Source organism: Chiloscyllium plagiosum, chromosome 4 (genome assembly GCF_004010195.1).
Source record: "Chiloscyllium plagiosum isolate BGI_BamShark_2017 chromosome 4, ASM401019v2, whole genome shotgun sequence".
Taxonomy (NCBI): Eukaryota; Metazoa; Chordata; class Chondrichthyes; order Orectolobiformes; family Hemiscylliidae; genus Chiloscyllium; species Chiloscyllium plagiosum.
The window spans coordinates 99,532,949-99,548,267 of record NC_057713.1 but is presented as its reverse complement, the minus strand read 5'-3'; the positions used below and the strand labels follow the sequence as shown (position 1 = coordinate 99,548,267).

General features: G+C 41.1%; 1 protein-coding gene across 2 annotated transcripts in view; it reads right to left on the bottom strand.

Moving 5' to 3' along the window:
- Nucleotides 1-2,787: 2,787 nt before the first annotated feature.
- The window catches only part of angpt1 (angiopoietin 1), a 202,794-nt gene continuing 190,262 nt past the window's right edge, over nt 2,788-15,319 (bottom strand). For both annotated transcript variants that reach the window (XM_043688739.1, XM_043688740.1), the window contains 2 exons: nt 7,117-7,247; nt 2,788-4,221 (listed from right to left, as the gene is read on the bottom strand). In XM_043688739.1, coding sequence (XP_043544674.1) covers nt 4,061-4,221; nt 7,117-7,247 — 292 coding nt within the window. In that variant the 3' untranslated portion in view covers nt 2,788-4,060. The remainder of the gene's footprint in view (nt 4,222-7,116; nt 7,248-15,319) is intronic.

Genomic DNA, 15,319 nt, shown 5'->3' with positions numbered 1-15,319 from the left:
TTGTGGGTCTGGTGTGAACATAGAAATCAACCTTAGAGATCTGCTCGTAGGAGATCAAAAGAACAATAATCCCACTTCAAGCTTGACCAAAGCCTGTAATGATGCAAGATCCAGAGATCTGACAGGGATAGCTGTTCGTTGCAAGGGAGTTCCTTTCTGGAGTCAGCAGGGGTGCTCCATCAAATTTCAGCTCAATCCAGGTCATTGTAGCCAAATTGATATTCTCAGCGTCAGGAATGCAGATGCTACCTATGACAGCATAATCTCAAACCATTTAAAAGTCCCCGTTGTCAGTTAAAATGCTGTGCCTTTGGGCAAGTCAGTCACACCCCAACTGCATACAGCAGGAAGGGAGCAGTAATGCTTCACGTTGTGGTGAAGCTCCAGGTCTCAGCCATATAGTTGGTCAAGCACATTGTAGGTCTGAATCTAGTTTAGGATTCTTGAAATCTGAAAATGTACGAATAATAAATGTTGAAACAGAAGTCGATGCTATCGAGTAGGAAGGTCAAGTATTGTACTCAGTCAGATAGCAAGAAAAACTGCATGCAGATGATGAGAGTAATAAGGTTGAAGAAAGAATCCCACTGCCCACAGTAAAAATTCAGGGCAGAGATTCACAACTTACTTTCCTCATCGATACAAGTCTCTAAGTCATACTGATAACTGACAACTTGTCCTGAACTTCCCACATAGATGCAACAGTCAAGAAGGCACAACGCCTCCTCTTCCTCAGGCTGCTCAGGAAAGTTTGGAGTGTCCATAAGGACCCTTCCACAGGTGCACCATAAAAAGCACAGTGTCCAGGTGCATAATAGCCCGGTATGGCAACGGCTCTGCCCAGGACCATAAGAAACTACAGAAGCTGTGCAGCCCAGACCCTCATGGAAGCCAACCTTCCATCCATGGTCTCCATTTACATGGCTTGCTGCTGTGGAAAGGCTGCCAACAATATTAAAGACCCACCGCACCCTGATAACGATCTCCCATAACCTCTTCCATCAGGCAAAAGCAGGTTCAGGAACAGCTTCTTCCTTGCTACTATTAGACTTAAGGATGGACTCTCTAGCCTCAAATACTGATTTCACCTAGCGTACATTCTGTGCAATGTAGCCTGTATGCCTCTGTCCAAGCAGGTACTGCTCGTAAACAAAGATTTTCATTGTACTTCAGTACATTTGGCAATAAATCAATCAATTTGCTTATACTAAACCTGTGCGAGATCCTCCTGCAGTTTCTCATCTTCACACTCTTTAGGTCAGCCATAATTGAACACTTTAATAAGCACTGCATCCTTATTTCATTAACTCTTCTGGCAAACACTTGCACATCATTGTATTGTTCCATGACTCGCACTTGCTGAAATGCAAGCAGGCATTAGTGAACTAACTTTATACACTGTTCCAGAAGTATAGAGAGAGAGAGAGAGGAGTATACCAAAATAGTTAGCTGTTACAATTTACTGCATCATGTAGATAGTTGTAGAAATCCTTAGGTCACACCTGGAGGACTGTAAGCAGATGCAGGTGTCATTCCTTTACAAATATATATTTGTCTTGGACAGATAAATGATGTAGAGATGGAAATATGTTGCTGGAAAAGCGCAGCAGGTCAGGCAGCATCTAGGGAACAGGAGAATCGACGTTTCGGGCATTAGCCCTTCTTCAGATAAATGATGTACCCAAATGATGCACAAGGGTTAAGTTACAAAAAAAAAATCACACCCAAACTATGTTAGCTTTCCTAAAATTAAAACAAAATATTAAAGTTGATTTTATTTTCAAAATATTAAGGAGAGCCAATAGGGTGAAAATATTTCTGCTGGTTGTGGAGTCTAGGACAAGAGTCATTGTCTGACAAATTGGAGGTAGACTTTTCAGGAGTGGAATTAGGAAATCCTTTGACTCACAAGGGTGGTAAAAGTTTGAAACTCTCTTCTGTAAAGATACAAGAAGATACAAGATCAATTGGTAATTTTGAAGCAGAAATTAATAAATCTTTTTTAACTGGAGATTGGGGCCAACATGTGTATATGTGACAGATCAACCGTGATCTCACTGGATGGAGAAACAGACTCAGGGGGCCTCCCCCTGTTCCTGAAAGGGAAGATCTCTGTTAAGCTGAAGGCAGGAATGATGAAATAATAAAGGAATGATGGTGTAAGGCTGAAGAAAGTTGTTATGAGACAAGGAAAGTAATCGGAAAGTAAATGAGAAAGTAATCGCAGAATCATCACCAATAGATATCTGAGAAAATGGAAGTAGTGACTATGACTGGGATGAGAAGGCAAACTGAGGGAAGATATTAAGAAACATTTCACAGAAACCACAACCTACTGTTTGTTCTCTGCTTTTATATATGTGCCAGGAGATAACATGGCCATGGAGTGGAGAGAGACAGAGAGAGCATGCATGTGCATGTGTACAAGGTTGGTGGTTCCAATGTCTGTGATGCATGGATCAGGAAAGTGGAAACAAAACCTCTCAGGTCACCCATGTGTTTTTTTTAAATTCATTAGATGAGGGGGTTACTGGCTAGGCCAGCATTTATTGCCTATCCCTAATTGGCCAAAGGGTAATTAAGAATCAATCACATTGCTGTGGATCTGGAGTCACATGTAGGCCAGACCAGGTAAGGATGGCAGTTTCCTTCCCTAACAGACATTAGTGAACAAGATAGGATTTTCCAACAATCGATTCACAATCATCATTAGGCTCCAATTCCAGATTTTTTTATTGAATTCAAATCCTACCATCTGATGTGGCTGGATTTGAACCCTGGTCCCCAGAACACTATCTGTGTCTCTGGATTAAAATCAAGTGATAATACCACAAGGTCATTGCCTCCCTGTTTCTTCCTGGAGTGATAAACAGGACATGCTCAAATTCCCCTGCTTCATTCATATCTGCCTAGGGAAGTGCACTGAATAAAGTAAAAACCTTGGAATTCCAGGTTTGGTTTGGATGCCAAACTGATGCGGTATGGATGGAGCACCAAATATTCACATTACTTCTTGGGGGCTGCTCCCATTGAGCTCTCAACGTCTGGGCTGGAGACCTGGAGCAAACTGAGACCCAATGTATTCCTGACTTTGCTTAATGTAATGCAATTGCGTATTGATCTATTCTGCTCATTCTTAAAATTCAACGCCTTGCTCATTCAACAAATGAGTCCTTCAGTGTCAAAATGAACCCAGGAAACTGTGAAGAGAAAAAGCAACCCAGATATCGGCACGATCACACTGAAAATCATAAATTGATCAGACAGTGCCTGCAGAATCTCCTATTCAGATGTGTTAATGAGAGACTTGAATTAATTAGCATCGTCGATCTATAAAATGTTTCCCTTCTCCTTTTTGAGTAAACTTAGTCCAAATCTCTCCCTGCATTCACTTGCCCCATTTTGAAATACTACGATGTACTGCTGCCTGACCTTTATTACAAATAGGTCCAATGCAGAGCTAATATGTGTCATGACTGGGCCCACGGGTCTTGCACTCTGGCTTTGAGTTTGCTTTTCATTATTATATAGCAATAAGCCATTCCTTGAAAGTGCTGGTGGATCCATCTTTGCCTCCTCCTTGACCACTCCCTCCTAGTTCCCACCCCTCACTTCCCAACAGTTCTCTTCCCTTTCATATGGAACTTCCAAAAAGAGACCTTTTACTGCCTCTAGCAAGAGCGGCCTAACCCTCAGCGGATTGGTCAATGGGTTCCTGTGAGAGATACTGGGAGGTAAAATCACAGCAATAAAGGCACTAATATTCAGCAGTCCTGCATCAATTCAAACGTGAAAAGGATTTTTTTCTCTCTCTCTTCTTCCCCTTACTAGTTCCAAACTGCTAAATTGCAGCAAGGGCAAATAAACAAATGTTTTTAAAAATCTGCAAGGGTCAACGTGAGCATGGACATGCTGGGAAAAGGAGCAAATGCAGCGAGTCAAAGTTCTTTCACTAATCCTTGATGCTGGAGAGAGAGCAAGGTTCTGGAGGAAGGTGGCTCCTGGAATTGTCCTGATCTAGTTTCAGGTTAGTACTGGGGTTTGGCTTGAGCAGTTTGGTTCAGAAACCCGAAGGCCGTATCATCATGGTGACCATGCGTAAGGAATAACTCGGGCCTTTGAAGTAGTGCCACTTAATGCCGTTCAGCTTGCCTAGCTTCTGTCCTGCGGAGTAATAAATCCCGTTGAGATTGGAAGGTCCACAAGCATCAAACCACCAGCCTGCAAGAGCACAGATCAGAGAGGTCAACAGTTCAGCCACTTAGGTTAGCTGCATATAACAGTCATAGATTGGCAGAGTGAGGCCACTGTAGTAGCTCTTTGACAGAACTATCCAAATAGTCCCACTCAACTGCTCTTTCCCTGTCTCTCTTTCTCCTCTATTTCCCTTTTGAAATATTCTTATTGAATCTGCTTTCACCACCATTCCAGCTTACACCAACACATTCTGTTAAAATACCATCTCATCTTCCCCTACTTTTGTAATTTTTCTTAAACCTATGTCTCTATATTTTTACTGACCCTCTTGCTATTGGAAGCTTTTTCTCACTATTTATTTTCTGTAAAACTCTTTATAATTTTAAACACCTTGCTTAATTCCCCCACCCATGATATTTTCTCATCTAATGAAAACAACTCCAGTTTCTCCAGCACTCCACATAACTGAAGTCTCTCAGTTCCTGACACCATTTCAGTTAATCTCCCTACGTTCTTTCCGGCTTTGACATCCTCCCTAAAAGAGGTTCCTAATTGAATTCAATGCCTCAGGTGAGACCTTCTAGAGATTTATAAATGGGTTAGAATAACATCTTTGATTTTGCAGTAGTGTTTTATAAAATCAAGGATCCCAAATGCTTCTGAACAACTTTATCCTCTTGCCTTGCCTCTTCAGGGATTTGAGATTGGAAATCTTATTTGACATTCTTCATGTATTTGCATACATGCAGTCCCAGCCTTTGTTATTGCACCTTCCATATCTGCTCTAGTTTATCCAACTGTCTTCTTCAGTTGGACTATTATTTATTCTAACATCGTCTGTCTCTCCCGGGAGTCTATTTGACACATTGAGCCAAATATTCATCAGGGCTTGGGAAAGCCTGCTCCACACACTTTCACTGTTTGAACAATGCACACCTGATGAGAGTTTATCAGGTATGGGATAATTGTCTTTTTCACTCACTGGAGTAGACTCAGTGCATTATGTGAGCTGTGATGGAACTGCATGAGGAGCATTGCTGTTGGAGTGGGTCAGTTCGAAGGCTCACCTCAGTTCTCCCAACACAACAACCCAGCTACCAACATCAATTAAGCTTCAACCCCTGACCTCATGGCACACCTGCCATCTCTCATTCATTGATGAGACTGACACCCTATATTCCCTCACATTCCAACTTACCAGCTATGCCACCTATGCGCATGAGGAGCATTGCTGTTGGAGTGGGTCAGTTAGAAGGCTCACCTCAGTTCTCCCAACACAACAACCCAGCTACCAACATCAATTAAGCTTCATCCCTGACCTCATGGCACACCTGCCATCTCTCATTCATTGATGAGACTGACACCCTATATTCCCTCACATTCCAACTTACCAGCTATGCCACCTATGCCATTCACTTTCCCAATTATGCTTCCCAATGTATCCTGCATGGCCACCCAGCCTCTATACAGCATATACAGTTTAGAAGAGCCATGCAGTAGCAATAGGAATAATTTCAAAATAATTGGAAACACATTGAATCTCTAATGATTTAAAACAAAACCTGAATTCAAACACTCAATGTTTGATACTTGGCCAATAAATTTAAGGTACTATGAAGTTGTAATCTTCGAACTGTATATTAGATTATAACCAAACTGAAAAGACAAATATCAAAGACACAATCTGTTATTATAGGCTCATAAAAGTTTCAATTGTTCTTAGATGAAAACAAAACAGCTGCTGGGTTGACAATTTGGAAATCGAGCCAAGCATTCATAATGGAACAGCTGCCGTAAGAAAAGCTATCAGCTTCACTGACCACCTTCCCTGGTAGCACATCCCACTACCCTGCATTCACTGTCAATGACATATCAGTCCAACTCCCAGTTCTGAGGTCTCGTCAACACTCCCATTATGAAATGTCCCTGCTTTACCTTGAGTGGCTGGCTCTGTCACTATCCCCTGCAGAAGCTTTCTGTTTTCATATGGGTTTGGAAGAATTGCTGTGGTCATGTTATTAAGAATTGGGAGAATGTGAATTCAGATCGCACCATGGTGAGTTTCAGAATTAGGATTCAGTTTAATAAATTCTAAATAAATACTGCTCTCAGTACAAGGGACCATGAAGCTTTCAGATTGTTGTAAAAACCCAGCTGGTTCATTGATGCCATTTAGGGAAGGAAACATGCTGTGCTCATTGGGCTTGGCTTATATATGACTCCTGGCCCACAATAGCACATTTCTGTCCCCTTATTCTGAACTCTCCATATCAGAGGAGATTATTTATTTCTATCTACCCTTTAATTGTTTTAAACAGCTCAAATGATCACTCAGTCTTCTATATTCAAAACAATATTACAGATAAGTCTATTTAACTTATATAACTCTGTACAATCTACACAACTCCAGTAATTTACATAAATCCAGTCTGCAACAGATACAAGCCCAGGCTGTGAAATTTACACAAGATAAGGCTGAACAACATTTACAAGCCCAGTCCGTGCAAGTTTTACAAGACCATTCTGTGTCACTTATATCAACCCACTCTGTGTTATTTATATAAGCCTGATATGTGTATTTACACAAAACCAGTCTGTCTAAGGAATACTAGCCCTGAGTGTGTAAGGTATACAAGCCCAGTTTGTGTAATTTACACAAGTTCAATCTGTGTAATTTATATAAGTCTGATATGTGTATTTACACAAAACCAGTCAGTGTAAGATATAAGCCTAGTTTGAGTAATTTATACAAGTTGAGCCTGTGTAATTTATATAAGCCCGATCTGTGCACTTCCATTCTTGCTGAGGTCTGACATCGAAAGCTCTACTTAGTGTCAAAGTCATTGAGCCAGATATTAGGATTTACACAAAAGAATTGCAATTACCTCCATGAGGCTTGGCTGACAACAAATCTCTTACCTCCTGTTAACATCTGGGCACACTTGCAAATGCACTTGTCGTGATCCATGTCTTTGGTGCTGAAGTCCACTCCATGTAAAAGCAAACTGCTCTGCCTGCCAGCTGTGCCACTGTATCCTTTCAGAAAGAGCCTGGGAGGAATCAGAAGGAGAGGAGGCTGAATTCCACCCCTGTCAGCAAACCACATCAAATATGCAACATGGTGTACTGCCAGTGTTCTGAGCAAGCAAATCAAATGGTGGAGAAAGTGAAAGAAAGAGCAAACCGGGAACAAAAAAGAAAAAAAAAACCTGCATTTGTATAGCACCTTTTACAACCTCAGGACATCCCAAACTGTTTTAAGTCAATTAAGACTTTTGAAGAGGTAGTCACCATTGTAGTTTGGGATCACTTCAGCCAAATTGCATGCAGCAAGATCCCACACCATGTGATAATGACCAGACTTTAAGGACGTTAACTGAAGGATAAATATCAGTTGGGACATGAAAAAAAAACACCTTCAATACAATGCTGTGGGATCTTTGTAGCTATCTGAGAGAAGACAAATGGTATTAGTGTAATATCTTATCTGATGGTGCAGCACTGTCCTAGCACTGGGGATGTTGGCCTGGATTTTGGCTGTCAAATTGGTAAGAGGGATACCCACTATGCATAGCCTGACACCAAGAATATGTAGGTTTGCTCGCTGAGCTGGAAGGTTTGCTTTTAGACGTTTCGTCACCATACTAGGTAACATCATCAATCAGCCTCTGGAGGAAGCACAGGTGGCATGGCCCGCTTTTTATTTATGTGTTTAGGTTTCCTTGGTTGGTGATGTAATTTTCTGTGGTGATGTTATTTCCTGTTCTTGTTCTCAGGGGGTGGTAAATGGGATCGAAGTCAATGTGCTTGTTGATAGAGTTCCAGTTGGAATGCCTGCTTCTAGGAATTATCATGCATGTCTCTGTTTGGCTTGTCCTAGAATGGATGTGTTGTCCCAGTTGAAGTGGTGTCCTTCCTCATCTAATTGTAAGGATACTAGTGAGAGAGAGTTATGTCTTTTTGTGGCTAGTTGATGTTCATGTATCCTAGTGGCTAGTTTTTTGCTTGTTTGTCCAACATAGTGCTTGTTACAGTTCTTGCACGGTATTTAGTTTTGCTTGCTGTCTGTATACGGTCTTTCAAGTTCTTTAGCTGCTGTTTTAGTGTCTTGGTGAGTTTGTGGGTGGGACCACTTCAACTGGGACAACACATCCGTCCTCGGATAAGCCAAACAGGAAATAACATCACCACAGAAAATCACACGAGAATTCCTAGAAGCATGGCATTCCAACCGAAACTCTATCAACAAACACGTTGACTTGGATCCCATTTACCACCCCTTGAGAAAAAGAACAGGAAATGACATCACCACAGGAAATAATGTCACCACAGAAAATGACATCACCAACCCAAAGAAACAAACACATAAATAAAAAGTGGGTCATGCCACCAGTACTTCATCCGGAGGCTCATTGATGATGTTACCTAGTGTAGTGACAAAACATCTGAAAAGAAACCTTCCAGCTCAGCGAGCAAACCTACACCCAGAACCTCAACATGAGCTACAAATCGTCTCAAAACTTGTCAGATCAAGATGGGTTTGAAACTCTGTCTGCATTCCTGTCTGTTCTCAGACTGTTTCTGAGGGGTATTGTTCTGTGAAAACCTTACCACAGAACAATTTTAATAGAACACAGTCCAATTCTACAGCTCCTGTCCTCTTTCCACAATTAACCAGAAGAAAATTCAGTGTAAAAGACTCGTGAAATAGAGAAAGATAGTGTGCCAGCTCACGAACATTCCCTCCTGAATGATAGCATATGAATTATTTTTTCTGTGCCCTTCAGGAATCATCAAGGAAAACAAAATAATAGCCTTGCGTCAACAATGAAAAATCAGGGTGGAGGGATTTTGAGATGTTATTTGGGATGCTTAGTGTTTAACCCGAGTACACAAAACCATAACAGCTATTCTTTATTACAAAGCCAAGCACTATTTATCTCTCAATACAGTTACAGCTAACATCATACAGAATTCTTGACAAGTTTTCATTCCCACTTTGGAATAGTTCCACTTCTATTTTTCTCTCTTGCCACTGGCACTAGCTGCTCTATAATTAGTGGTAGTTGTTCATTATGGTGAACAGCAGAATAACAGAAGAATAATATACTGTTCCACTGAAAGGTTAATTCTGACCTGAAATGTTCATTCTGATTCTCTCTCCAGACCTGCTGAGTACTTTCAGCACTGTTTATTCTTAGCTTGGACTTACTGCACCTGAAGTATTTTGATTTTGTAGGGGAATGACAGCTCCACCTAAATATATGCTGACTAAGTAATGGCCGCATTCTGCACAGAAGATGCTACAAAATTGTATCCCTCTCTTCTGCCACTTTCCACATTCATTCACAGGATCTGCTCATCGCTGGCAAGGTTGGCATTTATTGCCCATCCCTGATTGCCCAGGAGAAGGTGGCAGTGAGCTGTCGTCTTGAACTGCCTGTCCAATTAGTGATTCCCTGCAGTAATTTTGATACAATTGCACGGTCACCAGAGGACGCTGCAGAGTCAACCACCAGTAGTGTCATGATCACACTGGACTAACAATCCACAAACGCAGCTCAAATCCTGTCATGATATCTATCACCTAAAGGGGAGACAGAAGTTGAGGGGACTGGAAAGGAATTCTAGAATTTAGGGTCTAGGCAGCTGAAGGCATGAATGGAGGAATGGTACTTGGGTGATGCATAACAGGCCAGAATGGAGGAATGCCAGCATCTTGGAGCGCTGTGGGACTGGAAGAGATTATATGGAAGGGCCAAGGTCAAGGACGGATTTGAAAACATGAGAATTTTAAAATTTCCTCCCATGTGTGTGATTGTTTAAAAGCAATGTTGCCAGAGTGGGATACAATGTAAGTGAATGACAACATAAATGACCAGGTCCTGGTGCGTGTTCTCTCTTAATAAGCAGTTATCTTGGTGAAACCTAGATGAATTTTCAACTATTCCACTTCAGTGTTCTCAAAAAAACCAAAAAACTGGTGGCTGCAAAAAAAAGGAGCCCTATCGTATCTTATTAAAATAGCTGGAACACATCCAGTTATCTGTAATTGAGGCTGGTGATAATGGAACATTTGGTTTATGACCTGCACATTTTCCATTGTACCAAACATAATGAAGTTGACAGGGTTTGCCTGAACCACTTGTAAAACTCATGTTCACTCCAGGTCCCTGCGCTCAGTTAGTTAAAACAACCTCAGAACCAAAGGCAAAGCTAACAGAGATTGCTCACAGTAGGAGGTAGCTAGTGTGAATGGAAGAGTTTGGATTGAACCTTGTTCCATTTAATACGTTGTGTCAGCTGTAACGTGATTCTCAGCACATTGCACATCAGCTGCCGATTCAAATTTTGGACCACAAATGCTAAAAGATTAGAATCTTTCATTGTGAATCAAAGTCATTCACTCTGAATCACTAGCACAGTCACCAAAAGTGTCAACTATATTGCCTGAACAAAGATGAGAAATAGTGATGCACATTAACAGAGATATCAACTGCTGAGGGAATGCTGCTCTGTCAGAAGTGCTGACTCTCATGTGAACTATTAAACCAAGGTGCTATTTGCTACTTTGGTGGATGTAAAAGATCCCTTATCTACTATTTTTCAGAAGAGCAAAGAATTTTTTCTCAGTGCCCTAACACTACATTAACACTATAACAAACTTCATTAAATAAAAATATTATCTGGTCATTTTCCCATTCTTGTTTATAGGACCTGGCTGTATGCAAATTCATTGCCATATTTCCTGCATTATTGCACTACTGCTATGGGACATACTGAGGCTATGAAAGGTGCTACAGAAATGCAATTCTTTCTTTTTGATTTAACCAGAAACTAAAAAGCAAGGAAGAGGTAAACCACATGTACAGTGCATCAAGCTAGCTACTCTTTCATGTATTGGACGAAAGCTAATTGGTAGCCATTATACTTATTGACCAGCATACCATCTACATATGTTTGTAGACACACTGTTCATTTGAAGTGTATTCCACATTAGCCACTGATTATAACCAACTGACACACTTGTGACAATAAAGAGAAAACAATTGAGGAATATAAGAAAATTCAACATGAAAGTTTTGCTTTAAATGTTGGCAAAGGACAGGAATTTTCAGGGGAGGACAGGAATTTCTGCTGCTGAGGTAAGGAGAGCGCACAATATCACCAAACGCTGAAGCATACGGAGAGGCCAGTTTCTTGGAAAAACAAAGAATTGAAAGAGAGAACATTTACTCTCAAATGAAAGGTCTTTGGGGAGTGGAGTTTTTCAAAACGGCTGCTTTTGAAGTAGTGAAGGGAGCAGCACCAATCATCATGCCAGAGATGAACCAGGACAAGGTTAAGGAGGAAGACGAGGGGGAGGATTGAGAAGATTGTGTGGTTTTAAGTGTCAGTCTTTGGGCTTGAATGGAATGAATGAGCGACTTTTCTACAGACCATGAACACTTGCAACCACATTAAAAAACATCAAATATGTTTTCGCAGACTGTATACGGCTTGTTACACACACTAAATCCAAACTACAGCCATTTAAAATTCAGGACACTGGCTGGAAATTATTACATGTAGTGGGGCACAGGGATAATCTCGTGCCAGTCACACATATTAACTGAGCTGGTTAACTTAAAATTCCACAACAAACAACAGTATGATCTCTGCACCAACAAAAGTTTGAGAACAGATGTAACAGGCAACACAGGATAAATCTTATTTTCTTAAACAAAGGGAAGAAAAGGATGTACAAGCAACTTTGATTTAAGAAATAATGCTAATTTAAAACTGACAACAAACTGTTGAAAGAAGAAGTAATATATGTTTTCTTCCAGTGTCCTTTACAAATGTGGGACGTTGCTGCGTGTTTCTGCGGCCAACTAAGTGTTTTTTGTAATCACTCTTGTAACATAGGAAATGTGGCAATTTGCATTGTACGATTCATTTGAACTTAATAAAGACCTGGAATTAAGTATCTAATGGCGACCATGAAATAATTGTCAATTATTGAGAAAAAAACCCATCTGGTTCACTAATGTCCTTTAGGGAAGGAAACTTTAGGAAGGACCATACCTGGTCTGACCTACATGTGACTCCAGACCCACAGCAAAGTGGTTGTCTCTGAACTGCCCTCTGGGCAATTGCAAACAGGCAATAAATGCTGGCCAAGCAACCATGTGCATTTAATTAGTACCCTTAATATGGTAAAACATTCCATGGGACATTTTCAGGAGGGATTATAAAACAAAATTTGACACTACCCACACAAAAGCAGATGACCAAAACTTGGTCAAAGAGGTAGGTTTTATGTAAACTCTTCAAGGAGGAAAAGACAGGCAGAGGGACAGAAAGACTAAGGGGAGGAATGGTAGAGTTTTGAGTCCATCAGGGGAGGGCATGGTCACAAATCGTGGAATGGTTAAGATTTGGGGTGCTCAGATTCAGAGGAATGCAGAGATCTTGAAGACGTGTGGGGCCAGACTATGTGGAGTGGGGGATAGGCATAAGACCATGCAGGTATTTGAAAATAAGGATGAAAATTGTGGTGACAGATGTAAGTCAGTAATCATGGGACGATGGATGAACAGGCTTTGGTGCAAGTTTGGGCACAGGCAGCAAGTTGGATTTCCCAGAGAGTGGAATGTGTGAGGCTGGCCAGCAGCATGTTGGAATAGTCAAGGCCAGAGTTATTAAAGGCAAGGATGTGGGTTTCAGCAGCAGGCGAGTTGAGGTAAATGCCGAGGGAGATGTTTTGGAGGTAAGCTTGTCAAACCTCCAGAAAGGCTGGGACATGAGGGGATTCATCCTCAAAATGCTGGTGGCAGCAGAATACACTTCCCTGAAAGGTGATTGCATTTATAGGCTGCATCTGCCTACAGCCGCAGGACAATGACACACAATGTTCATGTTGTGAAGGTGCAAGCACACTGCATTCATTGCTACATCGCCTGGCTTCAACCACTGTTGCTGAGCATGAAACTGAAAGAAGCTCAAGCTTTTTGTTATTGATTCATGGGATATGGGCATCACTAGCCAGGCCGGCATTTATTACCCGTCCCTAATTGCCCATAGGGCAGTTAAGAGTCAATCACATTGCTGTGGGTCTGGAGTCACATGTAGGCCAGTCCAGATAAGGATGGCAGTTTCCTCCCCTAAAGGACATTAGTGAACAGATAGGTTTTTCCCCGATAATTGACAATGATTTCATAGTCATTGTTATACTCTGAATTCCAGATTTTTAATTGAATTCAAATTTCAACATCTGCCATGGCAGGATTCGAACCCGGGTCCCCAGAACATTAACTAAATCTTTGGATTAATAGTCTAGTGATAATACAACTAGGCCATCACCTTCGAAAGTCATGAGAGAGAGAGAGAGAGACAAGTTAGAGAACAAGGGAGGCCAATCAAGAGGCCAAACACTGAGGTTAAAGGTACTCTGTTGCAGCCCTGACCAAAGTTCCGTACTGAAAAGATTGAGGTTAACTTGCAGAATAAATGATGTGAATGGAACGAAATCTGGTGTCTTATTGCTTTACCTTTTGTGTATTTTTCATTATCTTTCACATTACATACATTGGTGATATGGACACTATGGACACTCCTTTCACCTACAATAAAATAATGAATAGCAGTGTTATTGTGCATGGATGTTGGAATGGCAAGTCAAAGAGGTCAATTCATAACATCAGCATGTTCCAAGAAAACTTTCTCCTGGAATTACTTAACTCTGAGTTGCTAACCCTTTATGGATGTGGAAACAGTCATGCTTAGAGATGGTCTGATTGTGTGAGCCAGAGTTCATTTTACGTTTAATAGCGCACCAAAGTCACACATGGGCCTTTGCAGCTACACTTAGTGCACAGACAGAGGGACAGAGTCAGTGACTAGGGAATAGAGTTTGTAGTGAAAGCCAAACACCACTGCTTCAATTTTCCAGAAATTTAGTTGGGGGAAATGCAAAAGATGATTAATTCATCTGTTTCTGGTGATGTTGATTGAGGGGTGAATATTGGCCAGGGACAATTTCTTCAATAATGCCATGGGATCTTTCACACCTTCCTGAAAGGAAAACAACCTGTCTTGGTTTAACATCTTTCCCAAAATACAATGGAACATTCCTCCAAGACGGCATTGGCAGTCACAGCCTGGATTGTGTGCTCAAGCCTCTGAAATGGAACTTGGACCATCTGACTCCAAGCTGTGAATGTTACCCACTAAGCAAACTAGTGAAAAATGAGGAAGGAAGCAACCCTATTATTTAGTAAGGCCTTGGTTAAAAGCTGTGAAGACTGAGATTGTTCCAAAGTTGAATCATCAAAAGTAAATATTGGTGCTGTAAATTTCTAATGGCTCAGTAACCCAAGAAAATAATCCAATAGTGGTAAGATGTTTCCCAGGAGTGATGATTGTGGCATTTCCCTCCTTCGTGATACTGCAATCTAATGTTCAATATTGACTCTACACTGTTTGCATTGTATTTACTATAGTTGTAAATCACCCAGCTCTAAATAACAGACAGAATGTGGGAAAAACAAGGAGAGGATAGACTTGCCTGAAGTAATACTGTTGATATTAGTAAAAATGACCAATGTCATTTCATAAATAATTAATCAATTGTTCATGTGACGATAAATCAGTTTGTGATTAGAAATAAACTAGTGCTTTAATTCAAACAAATATTCCAAACCTATGTGACCCTCGATGATCAGAAAGCACAGAGCCAGTCATTTATCAAGCTTTGAAATGTCAGCATTTCCCAGAATTAGCAGTTTCTCTCCTGAGTGAGGTCAAAGGTGCAGGAGTAATTCATTGCAAAGGTATTGCAGCCAAATGAAAGCATTTGCCATTCTATTTCATTTACTAAAGTTTACTCCATAATCCACAGTCTTCCAGTTTTGCAATACAATCTGTACAGGAAGCTTAAAAATGTGTTGCTGGAAAAGCGCAGCAGGTCAGGCAGCATCAAAGGAGCAGGAGAATCGACGTTTCGGGCATAAGCCCTTCTTCAGGAATGAGGAGGGTGTGCCAAGCAGGCTAAGATAAAAGGTAGGGAGGAGGAACTTGGGGGAGGGGCGTTGGGAATGCGATAGGTGGAAGGAGGTTAAGATGAGGGTGATAGGCCGGG